The sequence below is a fragment of the Mus pahari genome, chromosome 10, assembly GCF_900095145.1.
Source record: "Mus pahari chromosome 10, PAHARI_EIJ_v1.1, whole genome shotgun sequence".
Lineage (NCBI taxonomy): Eukaryota > Metazoa > Chordata > Mammalia > Rodentia > Muridae > Mus > Mus pahari.
This window is the reverse complement of record NC_034599.1, coordinates 114,641,555-114,668,664: the sequence shown is the minus strand read 5'-3', so window position 1 is coordinate 114,668,664 and position 27,110 is coordinate 114,641,555. Positions and strand designations below refer to the sequence as shown.

Sequence of the window (27,110 nt, the reverse complement as noted above, 5' to 3'; positions counted from 1 at the left end):
AGCGTTGGCCCTGCTGCCAGGCCTCCTGGGAACTGAGAGATGTAGTGTTTAACTGTGTAGAACAGAGCCTAGCATGTAGAAAGCCCTAGATAAATGTGCTCAGCCTGCTCCCAGAAACCCCTGTTCAACTGAAGCCACAGCCAGGAGCTGTGAGGAGTTCTGTCTCCCCCATTTTGCTGTCCCCTTCCTCCCATCTAGCCACAGACCTGTCGGCTCCAGCAGGGCACAGCCCCGTGGTTCTGGTTCCTGAAGAGTTGGAATGGCTCCCCAGGCTGGAGGGAACCTTTGCAACCTTTTCTGAGTCCAAAGTCTATTCTCTAGTCTCTGCATGATCCACCCTGGTCCTCACAGCTGGCACTAAGGAAGAGTTTATTCATTCTGCGATGTGTTTCTGGAGAGTTGGCTCATGTTCTGAGCCACTGGCTGGAGGGCATAGAGTAGGCATGGGTGGTTCCACTCCTGGGAGATGGAGCCATGTGGGAGTGTGGCACAGCACAGCCAGGGCAAAGGAAAAGGAGCGACATCGTGGCAGGCAACAGTGGCAGGAGCTGCTTGAAGGGGCTTGCCCAGCAGACCCAGCCAGAGACTGTGGGAGCAACACCCACACAAAGGGCCTGGAGGCCCAGAGTGCCAAATGGGCAGAAAGCACAGGAGGCCAGTGTGGCCAAAGCCTAAATAGGATGATGTCAGGGATGTGAGAGGGGGGCCATGCCCCAAATCAGATTGACTACCATGTATGAAGAACAATTGAAAAGTCACTGAAGGGTGGCTGCCTACAGCAGGCTCCGTCACAAGGCTGTGCCCATGTGGTAGCCACCCTCTGTCTCACCTGTAACCCAAAGTCTGTGGTTCCTTTATTCTCTGCCTTCTGGGCTGGGAGTGCCTTAATTTGAGTTTTACTGACGGCAGGTCCTGTAGAGGGGACTTAATTGGGGCTGAGTTTTACTGCTGTGAAGAGACGTCATGACCACGGCAGGTCCTGTAGAGGGGACTTTAATTGGGGCTGACTTGCACTTCTGAGGCTTGCTCTGTTATCGTTGTGTGATTTGAATAGGAATGGTCCCCCAGAGACGTGGGTGGGTGCTTGGCCATAGAGAGTGGCACTGTTGTTAGGTGTGGCCTTGTTGGAGGAAGTGTGTGTCGCCATGGAGGCGGGCTTTGAGGTCACAGATGCTCAAGCTATGCCCAGTGTGGTATGGCCTCCTGCTGCTGCCTGCGAATCAAGCCGTAGAACTCTCAGTTCCTTCTCCAGCACCTTGTCTGTCTGCATGTCACCATGTTTCTTGCCAAGACAATAATGGAACGCCAATCTAGGGGCCTGTGTGTGTCAACCGGGTGCAGACACATTTACCAAGTGAATCAATAGCCAGCCCCAATTAAATGTTTTCCTTTATAAGAGTCGCCATGCTCAGCAGGTAAGAGCACCCGACGGCTCTTCCAAAGGTCCAGAGTTCAAATCCCAGCAACCACATGGTGGCTCACAACCATCCGTGATGAGATCTGACGCCCTCTTCTGGAGTGTCTGAAGACAGCTACAGTGTACTTACATATAATAAATAAATAAATAAATCTTTAAAAAAAAAAAAAAAAAGAGTCGCCATGGTCATGGGGTCTCTTTACAGCAATAGAAGCCTAACTAAGGCAATTGTCATAGCAGGAAGCATGGCGGCAGGCAGGCAGGCATGGTGCTGTAGAGGTAGTTCTGAGTTCTACAACTGGATTTACAGACAACAGGAAGAAAGAGAGTGACATCAGGCCTGGCTTGAGCTTCAGAAACCTCAGAGCTCACCACCAGTGACACACAAGAGTGCACCTCCCAATGGTACCATTCCCTGAGAGTCTATGGGGCCATTTTCATTCAAACCACCCTAGAAAGAATGGCTGAACTGTGGTTATTTATTAAGGTCTTAGCAGACCTTTGGGCTGCCCTTCCGAGGCAACTAGGGAATAGGGCTGATTACCAGGCAAGCCTTTCCTGTCACAAGTAGCTCGGAAGGGAGCATTCCTGGGTGTTCCACATGTGAGCGAGCACTCAGACACTAGGACAGGTGGCCCACCCACCCACCCAGCACTGAGTGCGTCAGCTGACTGTGCAGCTGCTGAGCAGAACCAAGTATTAGTGCCGCATTTGCTTTTCCAGCTGCAGATGGCGTCAGCCAAGCCACCAGCCAAGGGGGCCACTGATGCAGGGGCTAAGCCACTGAAGACCCAGACGGGAGACAGAGCTTCGGTATGTGTTCTCCTTTATGCTGAGTCTGTGAGGTAGCCATGAGCTGGGCCTCCCCTCCCCTCCCCTCCCCTTCCCCAGTGTGCTCTCAGATACTCTGCCACGATTCCCTAGCCAAGGGCTCTTCTCTGCCATTGTGGCCTTAGAGCAGTCCCCAAGCAACAGACCCGGTCTATGCCTTGTGCCCAGGATGCCTGGCAGAGGCCAGGGAAGGCCCAGATCTGAGCCACTTTGCATGGTGGGGGCACTATACAGCTATGGCCTCTAAGCCCTGGAAACAGACAGGAGGAAAGGATGGTCTGCTTCAATGCCTGTTCCCAGGCTGGTCATCTCTGCAACGGTTTCCTTTGGTGACATGGGTGACAGCCACTACTCCTTACCTTGCAGACAGACAGGCTTGCTCCTGGCTACCCAGAGCAATTCTGTTCTTTTCCCTTCAATGTGTGTGTGTGTGTGTGTGTGTGTGTGTATACACGTGAGATGTGCACCTGTACATTCGTACATGGAGAAGCCAGAGGACAATCTCATGGGTCATCAGCAACACCATCCACTCCTTTGAGACAGGGTCTCTCTTTGGTCCCAAGCTCATCACTTAGTACAGGTTGGCTGGTTGAGCTGTTTAGCTGTAGTAGACTGGATCTTCTGTCCCTGCCCAGCATTGGCATTACAAGCTCTTAGCATCATGCCAGCTGTTTACATGGTACTAAGACTGAATTCAGACCCTCACACTTGCAGTGTAATGATAGAGCCATCTCCTGGTCTCCTGAGAGCGTTGTGCCCCCGTGCAGCACTGCAGCCTTACAGATCTGACCCTCAGACCTTGTTTTGTAGCTAGTGAGCACACCACAGAATGTCGGCAATGTGAATATGGCTTTATGAGAGGAAGGTAAGCAGCCATAGATGGGTTTCCAGGGATATAGAGCCCAAGTCAGGCTAAATCTCACCATTCTGCAGAGTGTCCCAGCGGCCACACCAGGGTTTTCTCAACTGTGACAGGCGTCCAAGCCCCGGAAACCCCAGCTCAGTGCCCCTCCTGCTCCGCGGCCTTAGGACCAGGCCACTGCATGCTGCCCTTAAGAGGATTTTAGTCCCGGGTATGCAGTGATGGCCTCTTGGGATGCAGGAATGAGCCTTCTTGCTTGGGAGGCAGCCACAGTGCTCTTAGCGGGCAATGTTCTTCATGGCCATTCCTTGTGGGGAATACTGCCAAGATGTCCTTGATTTATCCAGACCAGTGAGATCCCTTGACTTGAGTTACCCTGGGTGAGAAACTGTTGGGTCCCTTGTTAGCCTGATAGGATTATCTGCCTTGCCACACGGGGATTCATAACCTTGGTCCATAGAGGGTTCTAAGAGGAAAAGGACTAGCCATGTACAGGAGGGTGTGCTGAACCTTCAGAAACGGGCTAGCCTGAGCTGGCAACAGGAGCTCACCCTGCATCTGAGAAGCTAGAGTAGGAGCTATCCTTGTACTACGCTCTGGTAAAGTAGGTGGTGAAGGCCTGCCAGGAGGAACAGTGCCTTCAAGGCATAGAGGCTGGGGAGCCGGAACATTCTGCACAGTTGGCTCACCTGGGTGTCAGCTGCTTAGCATTTGGTTTGAGCCCAGAGCTCACAGGCAGGAAAAGAACATGAGCCAACATAAATCAGGTGCCAGGGGGCGCCCAGGGAGGGGTTCTTGGGTCACTGGAACAGGAGTCTCAGATGCATTCTGTAACCAGCTACAAGAGCAGGGGTCTCTAATAGAAGAGTGTGCCAGGCTACAGCTCTCACCTTAGCCAGACCAGGTCCTTTCCCTGGTATATTCTGCTCAAGTACACGACCAAACCTTGTCTTTTACACTGGACCCTGAGGGGCAGCTGCACTCTAGAGGTCTGGCCCCAGTCTCCTCTGAAGCAGGAAAGGCAAGAGGCTTCAGGAGGCTGTGCTGTGAGCAGTCAACAATGCCTGTCCCCAGGTCTCTGTAGTTGTCCTTCAAAGGAAACAGCCTGCAGTGGGAGCCAGGCTGGCACATAGCCCGTGTGGTGGCTGGGATGGAGGGTGGGCCAGCTGCTAGGCCTCTCCAGAATGCTATACGGCATTAGTCCTTGTCACCCACTCACCCAAGCCCCTTGCCCTGCCCCAGAGCCTGCCCTAGGCAGTACCCTTGGCTCTCCTCCCATCGAGTGCTTCTGCGGGCAGATGAGGAGCTGAGGCTGGGAGAGAGCGTCAGAGCCTGGCTCCGGGCCACAGTGGCACAGGGGTGACGGGGGCTTATGGGTCCTACAGTGCCCTAAACAGGGCTACTAGGGCTCTCAGTCTCATGACAGGAATCTCTGAGCACCAGCAGAGGGTGTAGCTTCTGAGTCCAGGGTAGATTTAAAGCTACACATTAGCAGAGAGAAGACAGGTGCCTAGCAGCAGAAAAGAGTAGCAGGCAGCCACACGGGCAGAACTCAGAAAATGCGTAGTTTTTCAAAGATCTATTTGCATTTTACAGAATTCTCCATTCTGCAAACGTCGTTTACATTGATTTTTTGACTTTTATCCTGCCGGTGGTGTTAGGTGCACCCAGGACTTCTGAACCCCATGTCCAGGCCTAGTTTCTATGACCACTGCTTTACAGTAGGCTGTTCCAAGTTCCATGAACTTCCTGGACTTGGTCTGTTGGACCTCTCTTTCACACTAGCATTTACACGAGTTTCTGCTTGTTCCACTAAAAAAAAAAAAAAAAAAAAAGATTCAAAAGCCCCCATCATGGCCACCCTATCCCCAAAATTCCAGGCCCCTGGTCTACTGGGGCAGGAATAGGGGTCTCAGCAAGGCCTGATGGGTATTTAGCTTGCTAACCAACCTCTCTGTTGCCATGACAACCTATGGCACCATTGGCAGCAGAAGCTCAGATTGGGAGATGTGGCCAAGACAAGGAAGGGTTCTAATCCCATTTAGCCATCCCAACCCTGTGCACTCCAGGGCAGCTCTGCTCTTCTCTAGACTTGATTTTTGTCACAGATGGAAGGAGCTTGAATAGTTTGACCATGGAGGTCCCAGGAATATCTAAGACAGAGAGACAGGTAGTATAATAATCCAGCATTTGCCTTAAACATATCATCACCATCATTAAAACAGTGTCTCTCTGTGTGGCCCTTGCTGGCCTGGAACTCACTCAGTAGACTAGGCTGGCCTTGAACTCATAGAGATCCGCCTGCCCTTGGCTCCCGAGTGCTGGGATCAAAGGCCTGTGCCACCACACCCAGCTCGGATGATTTGCTTTTTAAGATTTATTTATTTTATTTATACGAGTACACTGTAACTATATTCAGAGACACCAGAAGAGGGCATCTGATTCCATTACAGATGGTTGTGAGCCACCATGCGGTTGCTAGGAATTGAACTCAGGAGTTAAGAGCAAGTCAGTGCTCTTAACCACTGAGCCATCTCTCCAGCCCAGCTTAGATGAGGTTTAAAGAGAGAAGACACAAGCAGACACTGAGTCCCAGCATGCATCTTTTGAGTGAGATGGGACACTTAAGGACTGGACCTGGGCCTTATTTCCATCCAAGCAAACACGCAGCACCCACCTCTGTTAGCAGAGTTACAGCCTGTGCTGACAACCCCAAATCCAGAAGACGAGGCCCAGATTTGGGGAATCATGGTGTGCCTGCTGAACTAGTGTGGTTTTCTGCAGGTGGAAAGAGGGTGCTCTTAGCACGAGCCCGTCTCTGAGCGCAGCACAGAGTGGCCATGCCCAAGGAGTGTCTGGGAGATGTGGCACCTGCTGCCTCTTCTAGATGCCCCAGCCATGGCCATGCATGTGGCCACACATGTATGTGCGACACAGAGAGCAAAGAGCTCAGCCCTGAAGTTGGGCTGTGCCAATTCAGTCCATGCTCTGTCCTACACTAGCCAGGTAACCAGGCCCCGAAGACAGCCTCACCCACCTCTGCTTTGCCTCTCGAGTAGCTGGGGGTTCTGAGAACTCCAGCCCTTGCCAGTGCCTGGAGCATACATAGAGAGATAGTAATAGATAAACGACTGATTGTGACCTCTTCCTCCCTGTCCTTCCCATGCAGCTGGAGACCCCAGAGGTGAAAGCTCTGCAGGACAGGCTGGCAGCCGCCAACCTGAAGATGAGTGACCTGCGCAACCAGATCCAGTCCGTAAAGCAGGAGCTCCGTGTGGCCCAGAAGGTCTTCTACACTCAGGGTGTGGGACTTCTTGTGTGACCAGGGTTGGTCCCAGGAGAATCCCGATGACCCACTGGCTTCTTTTCCCAAGCAGGGGTGCTTAGTCCTGCTTGTGCTGGGTCAGTCCTGTCTGGGGTATGGGGTGACCAGCTTCCTGGAAGGGCTGCCCACTACCCTGAGATCTGCCTATGGACTGAGGAGATTAGCTCTGCCTACCAGGGAGAGGACTGGGAGCCTTCTCTGTACCTCCTCCAGTGGCTGCCCTGTGCCCTGGTAGACCCTGGGTTTCCACTCAGTGTGCTGCCTTACCTGTGACCTGCAGCATAGAAACAAATGGGATTTGTGCACTGAAGGCTGCCCCCACCCCCCAAGGAAGGTGCTCGGTTCCAGGGTGTTGGATTAACATAGTGAATTTGATTTGGCATCTGCCTTCCTTGCTGGAACCACTCAGACTGGCCAAGGATTACAAAACAGTGCTCTGTTGTGGAAACAAGGGTCAGAGACTTGTCCTGCTGGATAGGGATCAGTGACATACGGAGGGTATTATTTCGACCTCAAAGCCTGGAGGTAGGCCTAGCTTCATACAGCTTCGGTGGCCACAGTGTCAGGTCTTCCTGAAGCACGGCAGCCTCAGTTGACTTCTCTGTGCTTACAAGAGTCACTTGGCGCAGAGGCTGTCGCAAAGGGCCAGCCCCTGTGGCGTGCAGCACGCCTCCTGAGCCCTCCAGAATTCTGTGATCCCAGGCAAGTCATGCAAGGAGGCAGGCACTGGTGGCTGAATGTGCGGAGAGTAGGGGGCCCTCGGGGCCAGGACAGTGCTGGAGTGTCCCAGAGAAGGGCTGGCATGATGGGCTCACTACCTCCCAGGCAGAACAGATCTGGACCTTTAACAGCTGAGCCTTGAGGTGGGGGGGAGGTCATGCAGATACAGCCATGACCATCAGGAACTCCACCCCAGCACTGCCTGAGAGCCATTCGGTGAGGGCTAGAAGGGCTGGGTAGCCTCTCCCCTGCCCATGCTGAGCGCCTCTCTCCTGTCCACCCCTCTCCCCTGCCCTCCCTGAGCGCCTTGCTTTGTTTCAGGTTCTGGCCAATGAAGTTGGGGAAGATGTAAACATCCAGCAGCTGCTGGCCTCACCAGGGACCTGGAGGGGAAGGGCTCAACAAATTCTAGTGTTGCAGAGCAGGGTGAGTGGGCTCTGCCTGGACCCTGGAGCACACAGCACTGGCGCAGGCCTGTGGCTCCCACACCATGCCCTTGCAGAGTGGAGGGGTTTTCATTTGTTTATTGCCTGCATACGCACTTACATAACACTTTGCACATGCCCAGTCCTGGCTCTTAAGCAGCCTCACAGCCTTGGGTTTCATTTCTGTCTCTGCAGGCACACTTGCCTGAGTTCGCCTAAGTTTGCGTGACTGCTGTAATGCTTTTTCCAGTTTCATACCAGAAGCTTTTTGTTAGTCAGTAAAACAGCCTGGTCTGTCTCTTTATTTTCTAAGTATTTTGGCACACACCAAAGGTAGTTAAGAGAAGCAGTTCCAGAGCTGACTGGCTTGAGTTCAAACCCTCGAGATCTCCTCACCGCCTGTGGACTGGCACACAAATTACTCTTTGTGCCTCAGTCTCTGCATCTGTGTAATGGGGATAACAACACTTGTGCCGCCCCACCCTTGAATTCTTGGTCTGTTGACAAGAATGATTGTGTTGGCATGTGTAGGGTTGAGGTTCCTCAGCATGGAGCTATCCTGGAGAGAGCATTAGGCAGGTTAGCCCAGGTTTACCACCCTACCCCCACCTCCACCCTCATTTTGCCTTTAGAGTGAGAAGCTTCCAGAAGATTCCTTGAGCATGCCACCTGCATCCCCTGGGATCAAGTCTACACCCTCCTGGGTGCCTTTTAAATTAGGGTTGTCCATGAAATCCTCGAAGCCAGCCTGAAGGGAAACAACATCCCCCAAAACTTTGGGACCCTTGAGATGTGAGCTCAAGTCTCCTCACCATTAAACACCCAGCGCATACCAGCCTCACCAAATCCACCATTACTCTCATGAAGCTGAGTATTGATTGACTTATCTACTTCCGTACCACCTTGAACATGCCTGATCTCATCTGGTTCTGGACAGTGGTATAAAAGAAACACATACTAGAGAAAAGGCTGCCACTAGCATGTAGCACAGCTGTGGGAAGTCATAAAAGCAAAGCCTGCCTCCCACCCTGAGAAGTATCAGCTCAGAACGCATCAGAGGCTCAGTGTTAGGCCCAGCCCTGGAGATGCTCTAGGAACAGCACAGGCCTCTGACTAGGATCCAGCGCTGGGACACAGGGCAAGAGCCGAGAGGGTGGCATTAAACTGAAAAGGTCAGCGAACAAAACACCCAGCAGAGGGATGAGAACCTGCTGTGTGGACAGCCTTTGCCACCTATAGCTCTGAAGACTGATAATCAGAATATATAAAGAACTCAAAAACCTTAGCAAAAGAACAAGCAACTCAAATTTTAAATACACAATCATTTCCACATACACTTCTGAAAAGAAGAAATACAAATGGTTACCAGATGTATATATTTGTGTGTGCACGCACGTGTGTGCATGTGTGAAGAGGCCAGAGTAGACATGAGGCAGTGTCTCCTACACCCAGAGCTCCAGGACTCCCCTGTCTCTCTGTCTCAAGTGCTGGGATTACAGGCAGGCCGCCTGTTAATAGTCAACATCCTTAGCCATTAGGGTAAGGATACACTAAGATTTCCTCTCTTCGAGCCACTGCTGTATGAACATCATGTCTCGGTGAGGATATAGGATGTGGGGACAGAGGAATGGCTGGTACCTAACATGGTGTGGCCACTGTGGAGATGAGTGTGGGGATCTTGAGAAAACTGAAGGCAGAGCTTCCGTATGACCCAGCTCTACCACCCCTGGATATATACTGAGGGGAGGCTGGGTCAGCACAGAGGGTCCCAGAGATACCGGTCTACTATGTGGTCTCAGCCTGGGTGCCCATCAGTGCGTAAAGTACAGACTGTGTTGGCACATGGTGAGAGAGAGATATGTGTGTATGAACACTGGTATTTCAGCCATAAATAAACAAAAGTATGGTATTTGCAGGAAAAGGAATAGGGCATGGGTATCATTGTGTTAAGTAAAACAAGCCACACTCAAAAAGACAAATATTTCATGTTTTTTTTTCTTATAGAGAATTTTTTTAATTGACCTGAGACAGACAATAATAAGAAGAAAACCACGGGAGGGAAAGAGAGTGGATGTGGTTCAAGCAAGGTTACAGATGTAAGGGGGCATCACAGAGAAAGCAAACCCATGTTTGTACAATTGCTATGAGAATATTTATAATAAAAAGGAAATATTTCTTTTTAAAAAAATCACTGCCACCGGGCAGTGGTGGCACATTACTTTAATCCCAGCACTCAGGAGGCAGAGGCAGGCAGATTTCTGAGTTCGAGGCCGGCCTGGTCTACAAATTGAGTTCCAGGACAGCCAGGGCGATTACACAGAGAAACCCTGTCTTGAAAAACAAAACAAAAAACAACAACAACAACAAAATCACCTATGGCTTTTGTTAAAATACAGCTTCCAGACCCTTCCTGCTCCCCGTCCCTTGTTTTGGGGGCATGCAGGCTCGGGGTTTGGGGAGGTGGTTGGGTGCCAAGTCTTCACGGCAGCACTGTACCTTCAGGCAGGCCCGTTTTCCTGGGAGGGGATTGACAGTGGGCACAGTCAGGAGGAAGGGGCTTTCTCACTGACCCAGAGTCACCTCTTCTAAGCTAAGCCCCTTGGATGGCTTCTCCATTTGCCCAAGATCTTCCTAGCCTGTGCCATCCTGGAGGGGTGGCTGCATCTTCCGTGGCACCTAGGTGGCAAGATCCATGGATGTAGACTCGTGGGACAGCCAGCTTTCCTGCCCTTAGGTCCGAGATCTTGAGAAGCAATTGGGACAGCGTCAGAACAAGCCTGCAGGTTCGTCAAGCTCTGAGCTGCCTCTCAGTTCAGACCCAAGGAAGATGACAGCACAGGAGAAAAACCTACTGAGGATCCGCAGCCTGGAGAGGGACAAGCAGGAGAGCTGGGAGGTGAGGCGGGCCCAGCCCACAGAGATGGGAGACTCACAGCGCTCGCGAGGCCATAGACACGGGGGGGGGGGGCTTGGGCCTCACTTCTTGTCAACCAGTTTGAGCTGCCTGGGTGGGACCCAACCACCATTCAGTGAATGCCACGAGGTCCAACTATGGCCGTTTGAGAGGAGCTATGTGTAAACCTTCCTGTAAAGAAAATGTGTTGGTCATTGTCCCTGTTGGGATAAAACGCAAGATAAAACTAACTTGAGGAAGGAAGGGTTGGTCTAGCTCACTGTTTGAGGGGAACCCATCCTGTCAGGGTAGGAAAGCATGGTGGGAATGGGAGCCTGAGAAAGAGGAATGCCAGTGTGTGGTGGCTCCATTTTCCCCCTCTTTTATTCAGTCTGGTACCTAGCTAGTGGGCTGTGCTAACCCATGAGCATGGGTGTCTTCTCCTCTGGAGATGCCCCAGTGGGATGCCCAGGAGTGTGTCTCCTAGGTGACTCCAAATTCAGGCACAGTGATGGTGAACCCTCACACTGGATCACACCCCCAATTGTGGAATAGGGTGAAACCTAAAGAAAGTGCCTCAAGGCTGTGAATGGGGCGGGGGAGGGTAGTGCTTCAGGTGTGCCTCACTGCGACTGGAGTCAGTGGGAGCTGCCTCTGGCCCTCAGCACCTGACACAGGCTTCCAATAGTGAGGCCTTCCACACCTGCCCACTGGAAGACTTCGTCTGTAAGTGTGTCTGCCAAGCTCCAGGCCAGGGATGTCAGGAGCTCCCCAGCCTCCTCCAGCCTCCTGCACCTTGTATGCCAGCCCAGTCACCAAGGCGCTGTAACTGGGAAGAGACATGGTCCCCCGATCTTAGGACAAGTAATGTGGTTTGGGGGAGAAGGAAGCGGGGAGATGTGAGAAGCAGAGCTGACAGCCCTTGAGATGTGACCAAGGATGAACACCAAGGTAGGGAACTAACAAGAGCCGGCTGGGATAACTGAGATGGACGGACAGACGGACGGACGGGCGGACAGACGGGCAGGAAAGGGAGGTGTGGGAAAACTGACGACTCCACGCTGTGCAAGAGAAGGTGATAGACAGGAATGTCTGAGTCGGTGACTGGTCTGCAGCTCGCCCTGACCTCTAGCCCCACAAGGAAGGAACTTTGCCCTTCTCAGCAGCTCCTGAGTGCCCTCAGTTGTCACCTTTTAGGAAGTCCTCCTCGGACTATATTCTGTGTGTCCCCTCCCCCACATCGCAGTAAGCAGCAGTCTGTCTCTTTGCTTTACCCAAGCATGTCACAACCCCAGACACATAGTAGGCCCACAGAAAATATAAGAATGAAGAAAGGAATGAGAGGCTCTGAAAATGTATGCAGCATGTGAGCTTGTAGCTTACCGAGGTTAGAGCCAGGTGCACAGTGCAGAGGGGATCTGCATCCCCACACAGTAGGGGTGTCACAGAAGCCTGCTGTGGTCCCTCACTGCGTGGGCTTAATTGGGAAGAGGCCAGTTGTCAGCCCCCAACAGCACACTGTGTTTCTGTTAGAAACAATAAACAAAACACAAGTTAGGTGGACGTGAGCCATTTAGGTTAAAAAATGGGGTTTGATGGGCAGTGCAGCTAGTTCTGGTTGTGTGCTGTGTGTGTGTGTGTGTGTGTGTGTGTATGTATGTATGTGTGTGTGTGTATGTGTGTATGTATGTGTGTGTGCACACACACACATGTAGGGACCAGAAGACAATTGCAGGAGTCATTTTCTGCTCCTGTGTAGGTCAAGCTCAGGTCTTTATCTGCTGAACCATCTTGCCAGTCCCGATGTTCATGTCGTAAAGCATGAGGGATGCTATGCTGCCAACCCAGCCCATCCCATCCTGTCCTGTCCCTCCCCGTCCCGTAAAGCTGTCTACCAAGTGCCTGTCGGAAAAGCGGGGAGCTGAGCCTGCCCGAGGTCAGGTCCCTGGCTCCATTGCTACCTCCCGTGCCCCTCAACAACTGCTCCCCCAACCCCGAGTCTCCCCAGAGAGTGGGACCCAGGGTGCCCTGGGCCATGAGCATAGGCTGGCCCTCAGCTTTCATTTTCTAACTACAGAAACTGGCCAGTGAGCGGGACACCGTCCAGGCAGAGCTGGAGGAGCTGAAAAAGAAGTTCGAGGGCATGAGGTCTCGCAACAAGGTGCTGTCCAGCGAGGTGAAGACCCTCAGAAGCCAGATGATGACCCTGGTGGAGAAGGGCAGGCATGACGATGAGCTGATTGATGCCCTTATGGTATGCGGGGTGGGAGAGCCGAGCCGCCCCAGACAGGCTTCCTAGACTGACACCCTGAGGGCCTGAGGGAGATGGCAATGACCCTGGTCCCCTTGGCACTGGGACCCCCCAAGGAGATGTGGGTGAGAGGGGGTACCTCCAGGGAGCAAGCAGACTGCAGGCAGGCCTGCTTCAGTGGACACTCTCAGATGGTCTGTGCTTCGGGTGTGATGAGCCTCCATGTTCTCCTGAGGTGACAACAGCTGCCTTCTCCTGCGCCCGTCACGCTGTCTGCCCCTTTTGCCCCAAAGCAGGAAGCCTCTGTCCTTAGAGTCTCTCTGGGGACATGTTCAAGGGACTGGGCCTCGAGTTAGGTGATGACAGACTCCTTGTGAGACGGCCTCGATCCTAGTTCAGGCCTTTGTGTTCACGTGTCTTCCCACAGCTAGGCACCCACCCATTGCTCCTTCCAGCACCTTTTCCCATGATGGCCCAGGAAGGAATCTGAGACCAGAAGAGATCAGAGATGCGCCTTGCACCCTTTGGGGAAGGTGTTCCTGGCTCTCAGAGGGATTGCTAGTGTCTCCTGCTAAAGTCTTCTCGGGCTAGGCAAAGTTGCATGGCTCCTGGGGAAGAGTCAACTGTTCCTGTCCTTCCCTGCCCTAAGTAGCCCAAACCTACTTCTAACCGCCCTCTGGCTTGGCCCTCAGGACCAGCTAAAGCAGCTGCAGGACATTCTGAGCAGCCTGAGTGTGCAGGAGGAATCGAGACGCATGTCTCAGCAGCACCTGGACCAGAAGGTCAACAGTGAGGCCCAACGAAGCAGCAGCCTTGTGGCCCAGCTGCGGGCCATCGTGGCTGATCGTGAGGCCAAGGTGCGGCAGCTGGAGCTGGAGATTGGGCAACTCAGTGTCCAGGTGAGCTGGGTGCCCCCCAGGCCAGTGTGTCTGCCCACACAGCCCCTTCCACTCTCCACAGTCACTTCAGCTCTGGCCACTGCGTTGTCCCGGCCCCATGTGGATCAGCTGCCTCCAGCAGTCTTCCTTCTAATGTGCACATGCTTTCCTTCCTGAAACACAAGCCCATCTGCGGCCGTCACTCATCTTGTCTAGAACACCAACCTGATCATGTCCTTGCTCAGCTTAGAAGCCACCTGGCTTCCTGTCACCCTTCTTGTCACCCTGTCCTGTCAGCTTCACCAAGATGAAGAGGATCCAGATTCCTACCAGCTCACCCTTTCCCATCTGCAGCTGTGGCCCCATCTTGATGATCCAATGCGGCAGCTGTCGCTCCAGCCATTGTGGTCACGTTGCAGTCAGTAGGATGGCCACACTTTCTTTTATTAAAACATTTAAAATCTTTGACAATGTCATACATGTATACATGGTATCTGGGTCATTTTCATACCCCCTTTACCCAGTCCTACCTCTCCCACCCTCCTAATCCCCCTTTGATCCCCTCTGATTCCTCCTTCCTCATGGATTCTCCTGTTGCTTCCATGTCTTGTGTGTGAGTATGTGTGTGTGTGTGTGTGTGTGTATGTATGTGTATGACTGAGTTGAGTTGTGTTAGCATGCCAATGGGTTAGTAACTGGAGCATGTTGGGTCCACCGTGAAGAAAGTGGGTGCCCCCCCAGCACCCATTGGCTGTTGGGAGCTCCTCAGAGGGGTATAGTCTTATGAGCCCCTCCGCTCCCCATGCTGGAATGTTAATAGGCCCCACTTTTGTGTGGGCCTTGTCTAGGTAGCCACTGATGCTAAGACTGCATACGCACAACAGCCATGCCATGTCTAAAAGACAGTGTTCCATAGCTCCCCTTCTGTCCTCATCCTCTATTTGCGCCTCTGTCCCTTGAGCACTCAGTCACTTATTCTCAGCTCTCTGACCAGTTATGTAAGTCCCTGTAGCTATGTAACTATCACCCACTGCAAGCAGAACCTTCTCTGACCAAGGCTGAAATCAGCACAAACCTACAGGTAAAACACACTTAGGAGGCAGTTTGATACCATGTAGCAAAACAGCAACAAAAGAACCCTCCCTGTGGGTGTGACCTCCCTAGCCATAGGCTTGGTATATGTTTACTGTATCAACACAAATTGTAGCCTGTGGAGCAGGGCTCAGATCCATCTGGAAAGCTACTGGCTGCCCAGTAGGGGTCACAGGCTCCCAAGTCCCACCCTAGACACTGTAGTATGTGGCCCCAGGGGTGCACCTTGTCTGGCAGGTTGCTGGTGTATCTTACAGGGATCACAACTAGGTATGACCTCTGGTGACTGTTCTCCTCCAGCAACCTCTATATCACTGTCTAGCACTATGAAAGCTAGCCAGCAGAGTGGATACTCCCAGATTTTCTCCAGCTGTGTGATTGGTTTCTCTGTGTCCTGCAACCAAAGTGTGTGTTGTCTTCATCAGTAGGATCTTACTGGTTATTTATGGTAGACGGCTAAGAGCAATTGCTGATAACAGCGATGCTATTGACACCTGCCAGGCTCTTCAGCTTCCGTGTGTGACCTGTGGGCTCTGGTAGTCATGTTACCCACTCATGCACTTTCCATGTGTGACCTATGGGCTCTGGTAGTTGTATTACCCACTTATGCATTTTCCGTGTGTGACCTGTGGACTCTGGTAGCCGAGTTACCCATGCAGCCTTTTTTAATTCTTTATTATTATATTTTTAATTAGCTTACAAAATAGCATTTCTGTCTGGCTTTTTAACAATCTTTGGTTTCTGTTGTCCCCTTCCCCAATCCCTGCTTAGAGCTGTGCACCTGAGGATCCTCCCTCATTTCATTCAGATCCCAGCATAAGTTTCAGTTCTTGCCCTCTCTCCTGAGTCTTCCCATCAACCTCCCCTTCCTGCCCTGTCAGCTCTCCCTCAAATGGCCCTGCACACCATCCCTTTCCTCCGCCTTAGAATGCAGATGGCCATGAGCGCCTCCAGGGAGCCCTGTGCTGGGTGTGTCTTGGGCCTCTCTTAGCTTCCAGGTCTCTCCAAGCTACTCTCCTCACACGTGTGCCCATGTTTTCCCCCGAACTCCCCCAAAGACGCAGGCTACAGGGCCTCGGTACCTGCTGTGGGGCCACATACTCCAGTGTCTAGGGTGGGACTTGGGAGCCTGCTCAGGGCTGCTCACAGCCAGGTGCCTTTAGGGGTTCCTCCGTCAGGGTGCTCCCAGGGACCTAGCCTGGTGGTGACATGTTACAACAGCCTTGCTCTGTGCTTCTTTTGAGAGCTCCTGGCCTCTTCCAGCTCAGGCTGGCACTGACTGACTGGTCTGCTGTGTCCAGGGTTGCCTGGGACCTCAGGACCGGCTGAGGGAGAGGTCTGGGCATCAGGCAGTTGAGGGACACCACCATGCAGTCTTCAGCACTAGTATCCTGGGGAGGAGCACGTGGAGACTCTGGCGTCATAACCTCACTCTGTCCTTGATCCAGTAGGACCATGCTCCACTCACCCGGTGTAGTCGCACATTCCGGTTTTCTCAGAATTCCTGGGGACAGTTCATGCCGAGCTGTTCACTGCTGTCCTTTGATGATGGCCTAACCTCCTGCTAAGGATAGTCTGGTACCCAAGAGAGGAAGGGGCTAATAGGAGTTTGGGAAGCTCTATTTCACGCAGCCACTGTCCCTGCAGGCATCTGATGTCCAGGCATTAGCTCTGACCTCTATTCACACCATGTGCATGGGGCTACCTAAGAAAGCGGGCCCTCACAGATGTCAGCTCCTACCTGTCTGTGACCCTGGCCTGCACTGTCCCCATATCTCCCTGTGGCCCTGGCCTACACTGGTCTCTCTCTGAAGCCTCCTTCTGAGCAGAGGCATTGTATGATGTCTTTGTTATGCAAGCTGTGTCTTTGCTGCCCAGGCCGGCATTCACCCTGGAGAGAGGCTTCTTTGAAAGCCTGGAGCTGGAAACTAGCCAAGGCCCTGCGGCCTTCCCCTAGTCTCTGCACCAATGCTCTGACTTCCAACCCACATCTGTTCCCTGCAGTATCTTCATGGTAAAGGAGGGGGTGAGGGGGCCAGCCCCACCGATGCCAGGTTCCCTGAGGACCAGACCCCAATAACCAACTCTCCAGCCTCAGCAGGCGATCATGTTGGCAGGCTTGGATCTTCCCGGTAAGGAAAACACAGGCTGGAGGATGGAGGGAGGGACTGTGAGGACTTGGGTACCGTCCAGAGAAACAGTATCCCCACCTCCTCTTCTGGAAAGCCCTTAAGTGAATTGTTTTGTTTTATTTATTTTGAGACGGGATCTCACTATGTAACCCTGAATGGCCTCAAACTCACAGAGGTCCCCCTGCCTCTGTCTCCCAAGTGCTGGGATTAAGTCATGTGCCATTATCTCTGGCCATTTTGTTTTTCCATACAGGGATCAAGGATCCCAGACTGGCCTTAAATTTGAGATGTAGCCAAAAATGACTCAGAGCTCCTGATCCTTCTGCCTGATCGCATGCCCACACAACACATATATACCACACATACATATAACACACACACATACACACATACCACATGCACACATCACACATATACACATATACCATGCATATTCACACATACCACACCACATACACACACATATACACACACCACACAGACACACATACCACACACACCACACACACATATACACACACCACACAGACACTCATACCACACACACCACACACAGACACACACACCACACACATGCACACATACCACACACTACACACCACACACATATGCCACATAGACACATTCACATAACACATACACACATATATACACACACACCACACATGAACACACATCACATCACACACACACACACACACACACACACACACACACACACACACACACACACTCTGTTTTAAGATGGCTGCCCTGCTGCTGTTCTGTTTGAAATCTTCCCCTATTCCCTTGGCTCTTCATGGCAGGAAGGCGCTGTCAGCATGGTGTCATCACCTGAAGCACCTGCTGACGGCCCCTTTGCAGCCTCAGAGCCCACTTACTCCTAGGTCTGTCAGACTCACTGCTGTGGACTGCCTGGGGCTCTGTTTTATGTTGAGCAAGGAAGGGCAGTCAGCCCACAGGGAAACTGTGAGGCCCACATGGTTGCTGCACGGGCTCCCTTGATTCCTGTCCACCGTGAGGTGCAGTGTACCCACTTCTCTGTATGTCCTTTCTGCATGCACACAGCTCTGTGACCAGCCTGGGCCATACACTTGTGGAATCTGCTCTCACGAGGCCTTCCCTGCCTAGTCCCCATGGGACGTCACCCAGGTAGGAATACAGAATCCCTCAGCTCTCAAACCCTCCTCAGGCCTGAGGCCAGGCAAAGCCCCAGCATCCTCCAGGGTTGTATAAGGCCAGAGAGGCTGGTGGTGGGGCCGTTTGATAGAGTTAACAGATGCAGAGTCAGAGCTTGGCCCTGACGGCCAGGCTGGGGAGTCAGCATGAGGTTCCTGGCCCGGCCCCACCTTCCACGGCCTTCTCTTACCCACTGAGAGCCCTTCTCCAGAGGGAGCACCCCACATCATGTGGGTCCCCACACTAAGTCACTGATATCCCCTCAGCTCTCCACCCCTCCTCTGTGGATGTAACCAGACTCAGGGCTTAAATGCACCCTTTGTTCTTCTTGTGGGCTCATAGACAAAGGACGGCTTGTGCTGCCCGAGTCCTACCCACTGTCCACTGGAGATCCTGCTGTCACTCACCCCCTCCCTCATGGAGGTCAGCTCAGGATCCAGACCAAGCCTCCAGTGGGCCCACTCTCACTTGAGGTTTACCATGTGGCTATAAAGCAAGGTGTCCTATCACTGGCTATGTCTCCCAGGAAGTACCTGTGACACTTCAGGCCCAGACACTGAATAGTTCAGGGACCTTTAGCTAAGGGAAGTCACTTGACTCTGGCAGGGAACCAGGTCCCAGAAGCCACATCCTGATAGACAGACCCAGGCATGGTAGCTGGATTTTCCTCTCCTCTGGCCATCTCAGAACCTCTGAATTTCCCAGTGCCTCCTGCCATTGTATGGGGATATATATGTTTGAACTTCACATGACCTCTGTCCTCCACTCTGGCCCCAGGTTCTCGGACTCCCCAGAACAAAAAGGCTGGCAGGCACAAGCTGCAGAGATGAAGGCCCTTTGGCAGGCTGCTGAGGTGGAGCGGGACCGGCTCAATGAGTTTGTCACTGTGCTGCAGAAGCGGTAACACATGGCACCTAACCAGCTCTCCTCACTGCGGGTGGGGACTGGGCTCCCTCACCATCACAACTCATGGGCCCCTCCAGGGCCCACAGCCCTGGGTTCTGTCATCTGGGTAGGACTTGTTCTCAGGGGCAGCCCTGCACACACTCGGGCAAATTCAAGGAGATTAAGCTCTCTCAAATGTAACCATCTTCCCAGAGCCACCAAAGAGACTCATGGGGGGAAAGGTACAGCCTAGCCTGATGCTAGCAGTTGCTAGGAACAGGAAGGTAGCCGAGGTGAGGTAGCCGAGGTGAGAAGCTGGCGTTTCTGAGAGGCAGTAAGGGGTGTGCAGCTGAGGTGCCCAGGAGGTCCAGCTGCTCCAGAGGGCTGCTTGACAGAGTCCACTCACTCAATCAGTGCCCCTGCACAAGGGACCCAGGCCAGCATGTGGGCCAGCCATGTGACCTCCCTCCTGAGGAATACAAAGGACACCAGCAAGCCTCTGTCCTCACAGCAGTGTCCTATATCAGTCAGAGCTCTTTGATGACAGATAATAGAAACCAGTTCTGCCAAGCATAGTAGAAGGAAGACCTGGAAAGTACTGGAAAATGCCGAGGAACCAGAACCGAGAGGCAAGCAGCAGTCTCGGTAGCGAGAGCCCAAGGGTGACTGTCCTTGTGAGCATTTTAGCTCCTTGACTACCCCCAGACTGGAGGTAGCTCCAGGTGCTCACAGAATTAGGGGAGGGGGCTTACCAAAGGAAAAAACAAGGCATTGCTACCAAGGGAGTCAGGGTGACTGGTACCTAAGCAGGAAAAGGCTGTACACGCAGGGTCTCAGGTCCAGAAGACGCCTTATCTCTGTATGATTGCATTTGTGTCTGTCAAAGGGCAGCCATGCCCTCCCCCTGGGCTTTGGCCTCCATCCCCCTAAGTTATGTCTGTGACTGGAGGGGCTTTGAGCACAGTGGTTGGTCCTTTTGAAATCCTGTGCCTCACTTAGAACTGTTCTACAAGATGTCAGCTCATCAGCTACGGGCACTCCCATGGTCTTCTCTGTCATAAGTGGAGCAAGGTGACTCACGCCTCCCTCTTCCCCCCGCCCCCCACTGCCAAAGCCTCCACCTGAAGTAGGCTTTCCTAGGGCCTCCCTCACAGGACTAGGCCTAGGGTGAGACAGGAACTCAGACAGGACATGTATAAGGCAGGCAGTCTGTGAGTCACGTGCATCTCTGTCAGCTGCCTAGGAGCCCTCAGGTTTATTCTGATAGCCTGTGCCACTCGGGGGGCTCTCTAAGAATGTCCTCAGACCCATCGGCCAAGTTATGTTATCTTCCTGAGCATCAGCAAAAGGGACCCCAAGCACTATCCTGAGGCCAGGCCATACCATGTCAGCCTTTCTTGCAGTTAGCCTGGGCTTCCTCTGTGTAGCTCCCTGTCTCTTCTGAGCACCCCACAGCTTCTGGCTGCCTCAGCCTGTTGCCACCTAGTCCCCAGCCTCTGTTATCCTGGAGTTGTGTGCTCAGCTGGGATACCCCCGACCCCAGGGTGCAGTCAGAGAGGACCCCAACTGACATATGCTGTGGACAGCTGGGGAGCCCACCTCTGCTGCTTTCCTCCCCCCTCAGACTTGGGTCCAGTGCCTGAGAAATAAGTTATTTCTTAGATTTTTTTATCCATTTCTCTCTTTAAAAAAAGTTTTAGTTTTTTTTATCTATTTAATTGTGGATGTGTGTGGATATGGGTGTGTGTGCCTGTGCATGTGTGTATATGTGTGTGGATATGGATGTGTGTGGATATATGTGTGTATGTGTGTACATGTGCATATGTGTGCCTTTGCACTCATGTGTGAATGTGTGTGTACATGTGTGTGTGTGTGCATGTATGTGTGTGGATGTGGATGTGAGTGTGTGCACACATGTGTGGGATTCTGGAGACCTGACTGGGGTTGTAAGGCTTGGTTGGCAACAAGTGGCTTTACCTGCTGAGCTTTTTCTCTCATTGCTCAGAGTGAGAGGGGCTGACTCCCATGGCAAATGCCAGTAGACATATCTCTTTTTAAAAGAACGTCGTTGGTTTTGGTGTTGTGTTTTGTTTTGTGATAACAGTTCAAATGTAGCTTGGGCTGGCCTTAGACCCATGGCCTCCTGCCTCTGCCTCTGCGTCATGCCCCCAGCCCCAACATTGGGTATTTTCTGTGCCTTGCCCCTCATTCGGGATGAGTTGAGTTTTATCCCTTTCTCTGCGGCAGGCTAGGACTCTTGTTTGCAGTGATGTCTTTTCTAGCATAAAGCTCCCTCAGCCATTCAGTGGCTCCCATTCATAGTGCATCACCCCTGGGTTCTCACTCTGCACCCCTGTTACTGTTCTGATGTTTCTCTTCCTGCAAGTGAGCATTCAAGTCCCAGTTCACTTCCTCCCCCTCTGTGGACACTCCTGTCAGGGCCACCATAGAAAGAAGTGTCAGCTCTCTAGGCCTTTGTTTTAAAGAATATTTTATGGTGCCTCTCTCTTGAATGAAAACCTAAGAGAAATTTAAGGCATAAAATTCTAAAAAGATGGGAGTGCCATAAAACCTACTTTATTAACTGTATTTTGTTGCTGCTGGTGGTGTTTAACATCTGTTTTTTTGCTTTGTTTTATTTGTTTGTTTTTTGTAGCCCAAGCTGGCCTCCCTAGATAGGTGAGGCTGGCCCTCCTGCCTCTCCCTCCCCAGCAGCATCCATCCATGCTTGCTCACCATCCTCTTTTAACAATGTTAAGCTTACTTAGTTCTTTCAAAGTCATTCCCGTCATTGTTCACCAGAGCGGAGGAGACAAGAAATGGATGCCTGAAGCAGCTGAGTCTACTTGGTCACTTCCAGGCCAGAGAGAAACCCTGTCCTGAAAAAGATGTGGATGGTGCCTAAGGATGGACAACAAGGTTGACATGTCACCTCTACATGGGTTAAGCACACATCAATATACACATAAACCCCCTCCACATACATAGACATGCACACACATGCACAGACTCTCACAACATACACACACACTCACACATGCACACACTCTCTCACAATATACACACACTCACATATGCACACACACTCACAACATACACACACACATACATACACACTAACAAATGCACATACATGCTCACAACATACACACATACTCACATACACACTCACACATGCTCACAATATGCACATATACACTTACACACATACACTCACACATATACACACATGCACATACACACTCTCACAACATGCACACATACACACATATACATACACACACACACAAACACATATATACACTTACATACACTATGGAAACTCACATCATGCTTTCCCATTTTCTGTGATGCCAGCTTTTAGTTTCTTAAGTCCGGGAGTATAAATGGAACCCACAGTTAAGCAGAACACACATGTTCCTGAAAGAGCAAAGCAAAGCAGAAATGCAAGGCCTTCCTTGTGTGAGTCAGCGCACATTCTTGTTTCACTCACCAACAGAGTGACAGCAGCTTTGGATTTGTTTGCTTTTACATTTTTAATTTGTCATAAATATTTAAGTTGCACCATACATTATGCATAATCTCTGCCCATTTCACTTTCTGATACCCCCTGGATCTTCCCTCCTCATCGAGATGGATCCTCTCCACAGCTGTGAGTTGATCTCGTGACTTCCCAAATTTACTTTGCATTCCTCAGTCTGAGTTACTGGCTTCTGGTTTTCAGATACTTTCTTGTGTTCATTTATGTCCTCAGTTTACTTGGTTTTGTTTTGTTGGTGTTTGTTTAATTGTTTTTGAGACAGGGCCTTACTCTGCAGCCCTGGCAAGCCTTGCGCTCGCTGGGTAGACCATGCTGTCCTCAGATTCATGAACCTCTCCTCCCTGCCTCCCAAGTGCTGTGGTCAGCGGTGCTTTTTGTTTTATTTTTTTCTATGTGCTGGGGATGAACCCAGGGTCCTGGACTTGTTAGACAAGAGCCCTACCACCAGCAAGCTACACCTAGCCTTTAGGAACTTGGAGGATTGTGAATAGCAGTGACTTTTACCTGTGTGTTTAATCCCCTGCAGAGAGAATCTTACCACCATCCCTCACAGCCTTCCAGGCAGCTCTGATGCTGATGATGCTGGGTCTCCAGGGGCCACAAGGTTGTTTTGGTTTGTTTCCATATGTAGTCATCCTAGTGAGTCTGAATTTTTGTCTCAATGTGACTTCGGTTTCCCTAGTGCTAACAGATACTGAACGTTTCTTTCATGTGCAGACCGTAACTCTTATATCTTCTTTGAGGCATAATACATTTTGCTTACTTTTTAATGAGGTTGTCTTGAACCCTGTTGCTGTTAAATTGCAGACATTCCTCCTTTCTTTTCCTGGAATTCTTGTATTGTTTGAAGACAGCAAGTCTGTGGTGACTCATGAGGTCATAAGAAACTCTTTGGGCTTGAAGGCTCAGGGTTGTCCCCTGACAGACATACATGCACACACACACACACACACACACACACACACACACACACACAAGTACACATACACACACACACGCACACACACATGTATGTATGCACACCTGGATGCATAATCGTACATGTACACACATGCACAGGCACATATATGTGTGCACACACACAATCACTCAGTGAGTGGCAGACCTAAGAAGCTCTGGTCTCATTAGTGTAGGGAATTTACCTTGCAGCTTCTCCTGAAGGCTTTGACTCCCTCCTGGTTTCTGAACTGTCATTACTTGTGTAGAGGACCCTTTGACCTTGATTGCCTGTCAATCACGAGTTCACTCATGACCGCCCTTCTTTGTAAACCCCTGCTCTGGATTCCAGAGCAGTTCCTTCCTTTATCTTCAGGACTGTGGAGTTTTGTTTCATTTAGGACTATCATATCTGTCAGGAAGGGCAAGGCTATAACTCTTTCTGAAGCCCCTGGGGCATTCCTGTTTTTCCTCCAGTCAGGAGGGGGTGTGTGCCTGTGCTTATCTTCAGCCTGAACCTCACCTACACTTCCTGTTCTGGTGCCACACTTTGCTGCTCCGCTGTGGTGCTGCCAGCCCTGGGCACAGTGTGGGTCCTCATGTGGGTCCTTCTCTGGGGACTGTGGTAGCAGCCATGGACAGTCTCCATTCACAGTAGCTCCTCCTGCCCCCCAATGCTACCACCTTCCTTACATGGAGACAGTGGTCTTCATGGCATCTTCCCCATTCTTGGGTGATGCTTCTGTGACAGGAAAGCCCAGTGAAGGTCCAAGCTGCTCATCTGCTACATATGTACAGGAGTCTAGATGACCGTAGGGCCCAGAAAGCTGTGGACAGGCAGAACCCACACACCCTTTCCCCACATAGCCCTAGCAGGAAGCATACAAGTCCTCACTGTAGGTTTTGAAGGAGGCTGAGTTTGGGGCGTGGGTATCAGCCCCACACACCATCACTACTCCGTGCACTTGCATGACTGCAGCCACCTTTCTGCCATCCAGGCGACATCCCACAGGGCAGGTCCTTGGCCTTGCTATAAACCTCTACTTAGTATAGAGACGGATCAGAACCATCTTGCTGCCACGGCAAGCAGCAGCCAGACTAAGCTGTCTGTCATTTTCTGACCCTGACCCTCACCACTCCATCCTGTTGTCTAGGACCTGAGTTCCAGCCACTGCAGACGTGGCGGGCGGGTGGCTCACGGATGCCACCGTTTGGTGGCTTACTCTTGTCCTCGTGCTATCTGCTTCCTCGGGGCAATGTTTCACTGATCCTGTGCCCTGCAGAGCACACAGAGTCGGTCGGTCGAGGTCTGCAGTGGCCAGCTGGTAAGGCCATCAGTAGCCACAGGAGGCTCTCTGTCCTCACGTGCCTGAGGAGCTGGGGGCTCACTTCGTTGTTTAGCGGTCACCGTGCTGGGCAGCTCAGCTCAGCTCCCCTGCGCTGGCGCGAGCACAGGCCCACTCTTCCATCCCGCCTTTGAGTTGGTGTGCACCTTGCTTTTGAAGATAACATGTACCTTGTGGTTGCTGACTAGTTAACAGTGCCCAGGCTAGTGCCCAGTTTTGGTTGGTTATTGGATTCTTTTAAAGTTTCTTATCCTTGCGGTCCTTCGTTGCCCCCAACCGACACAGAGGATTATTCATTCCCCACCGTCTGACGCGGACTTCGGACTGCAGCTTTGATCTGCACCTATGCCTGTAACCCTTTGCTCAGAGTGAATCTCAGATTCCTGGCCTTTTGAGTGTTTAGTGCCACGGAAACCCAAAGTGCCTTATGGAACCACAGCGAGGCCCATGGGGTGGAACAGGCTGCAGTGTGAGATCATTAGCCAGGCTCTCCCAGGGCCTTGGGTTTACAGCGGGGCGTAGAGATGTGAGACGCCTATGACACTCACTATGTCGAGGGGAGTCAGGAAGTGAGGATGCGCTGAAGGGTTATCCCAGTGTGCCTGTAGAAGGCAGGCTGTGATTTCTCTGCCTGTGAATACTTTGTACTGCATCATGGGCCCCAAGGCAAGATGATCCTGGGTAATCACTTCTGCCCATAGAAGCAGAGGGATCTTTCTACCTGGGGCCATTCACGACAGCTGTGGGGGATGCTCAGGTCAGAGGGATTCAGAGGCAGCTTTGGGGATTGAGGGGACAGTGTGCCCTTTGAGGTCAGCCGGAGGCAGGGAAGAGGCAGCTCCTGGTGCTGCCATGCTCTGAGTGATCTTAGAAGGGGATTCCCCACCACCACCAAGGACTCTAGATTGAAATCCAGGTCGTTGTATTTCAACCTGTAGTACATGGAGCCTGCTGCTTCAGACTTAGAGAGCCATGAGACATTAACTTTGTGTTGTCTTCAAGCAACTTTGTACTACTTTTGCTCATTAATATTTGCCGGTTTTGTGATAGGTGTGTTAAAGCAGCAATAGGACCACCTTATGTCAGCTCAGTCCAGAAGGGGGGAGGTGACTGAGTTTGATAGGGAATAGTAAAATGAAATGCAGTCATTCAGAATGACAGGAAGCCAAGACCTGTTTAAGCCTCAGAGCTAGGCACGTGCACATATGCACGTTGTGGTAGAAAGTTCTAGAGGAAATATCAGAGAGGTGGTTGCTCTGGTGACAGGGGTTGGGAGCAAAGGGGTGGGACACCTGCCAGGTTTACATCACAAGCCTCGGGGAGCTATGTGAGTTTTAAATGCCTGTTCTGGTGTTAGTGCCATGAACATCAAGGGTGGCAAGCTAACACCTCCATAGTGTGTCTACCACTGCGGGGGTCCAAAACTGGCTATGGTGGCATCTGCCTGCAGAGTGTGCATCTTGTGTCTAATGGCCAGGGTGGAGGAGAGCAGCAGCAAGCTGCTGGAAGCTGAGCGAAGGCTGCAGGAGGAGCGCCAGCGAGCTGTGCTGTTGGAGCAGCACCTGGAGAAGATGCGCCTGGAGCCATCCAGGGCCTCCGTGTCCCAGAAAGCTAAGAACAAGCCAGGTAGGAGTCCAGTAAGTGACACAGTCTCAGGAATAGGCAGGCGCCTGTGCTCTTCATCAGTAAGTGTGGGGAGCTGTGTGTGTCTGCTTAGAGGACTTCTTGCCCCATGTCCCACCGTGGCTCCCAGAGACCCAGGTCCCAAAGGGTGTCATCTAGGGGCCTTAGCATGAAACGCCAGTGTCCCCGCTGCATGCCCTCAGCTATCCCATGCACCGGCTTCCAGAGCCTTTGCTTGGTCCTCGAGCAAGCCTAATGGAGCACTGATCAAAGCTGGTCTTGTGCAGCTGGGCCAGATTGTAAGTAGGACTCAGGTGGACTTTCCATGGCTGGGAGGCCCAAGTTCCTCTCTTGGGTGTCACCTCTCCTTATCTAGGTAGCTTCTGTCCTGCAAGATGCCTGAAGGGCCCATGTGGCCTCTGCCACTCACTGGCCTGTTTGGGAGCACAGCTCTCCTGCTCTCTCACCTGTCCCGGGAGAGCTCACGTGATGGTCAGGTTGGGAAACCACCTCCCTGAGTAGAGGTGAGGGAAGGGAGGAGGCCACGTACACAGGGCAGGGACCAGCAAGCGCAAGGACCTGCTGGAAGCACAGCTACGTTCAGAGGCTCAGAGGCTCGGGAAGGAGGCAGGAAGCTGGGGCAGCAGGGTGCAGTGGGAGATGGCTCAGAGGCTCCTAGTCGGTGACCCAGTCACACAGGCTCTGAGGACAAGTGTGAGTCCACCTGTCCTCGCAGTGCCAGGGACAGTGCTGTTCCCTTGTCTTACAGGTGAG

General features: G+C 52.0%; 1 protein-coding gene across 1 annotated transcript in view; it reads left to right on the top strand.

Annotated features, from left to right (window-relative positions):
* The window catches only part of Ccdc13 (coiled-coil domain containing 13), a 40,578-nt gene that overhangs the window by 11,395 nt on the left and 2,073 nt on the right, over positions 1-27,110 (top strand). Inside the window, exons 5-14 of the mRNA XM_021208060.2 lie at positions 2,141-2,230; positions 6,280-6,396; positions 7,477-7,581; positions 10,315-10,476; positions 12,551-12,727; positions 13,417-13,623; positions 16,699-16,826; positions 17,895-17,978; positions 18,783-18,905; positions 26,191-26,339. Of these exons, the coding sequence (XP_021063719.1) occupies positions 2,141-2,230; positions 6,280-6,396; positions 7,477-7,581; positions 10,315-10,476; positions 12,551-12,727; positions 13,417-13,623; positions 16,699-16,826; positions 17,895-17,978; positions 18,783-18,905; positions 26,191-26,339 (1,342 nt within the window). The remainder of the gene's footprint in view (positions 1-2,140; positions 2,231-6,279; positions 6,397-7,476; positions 7,582-10,314; positions 10,477-12,550; positions 12,728-13,416; positions 13,624-16,698; positions 16,827-17,894; positions 17,979-18,782; positions 18,906-26,190; positions 26,340-27,110) is intronic.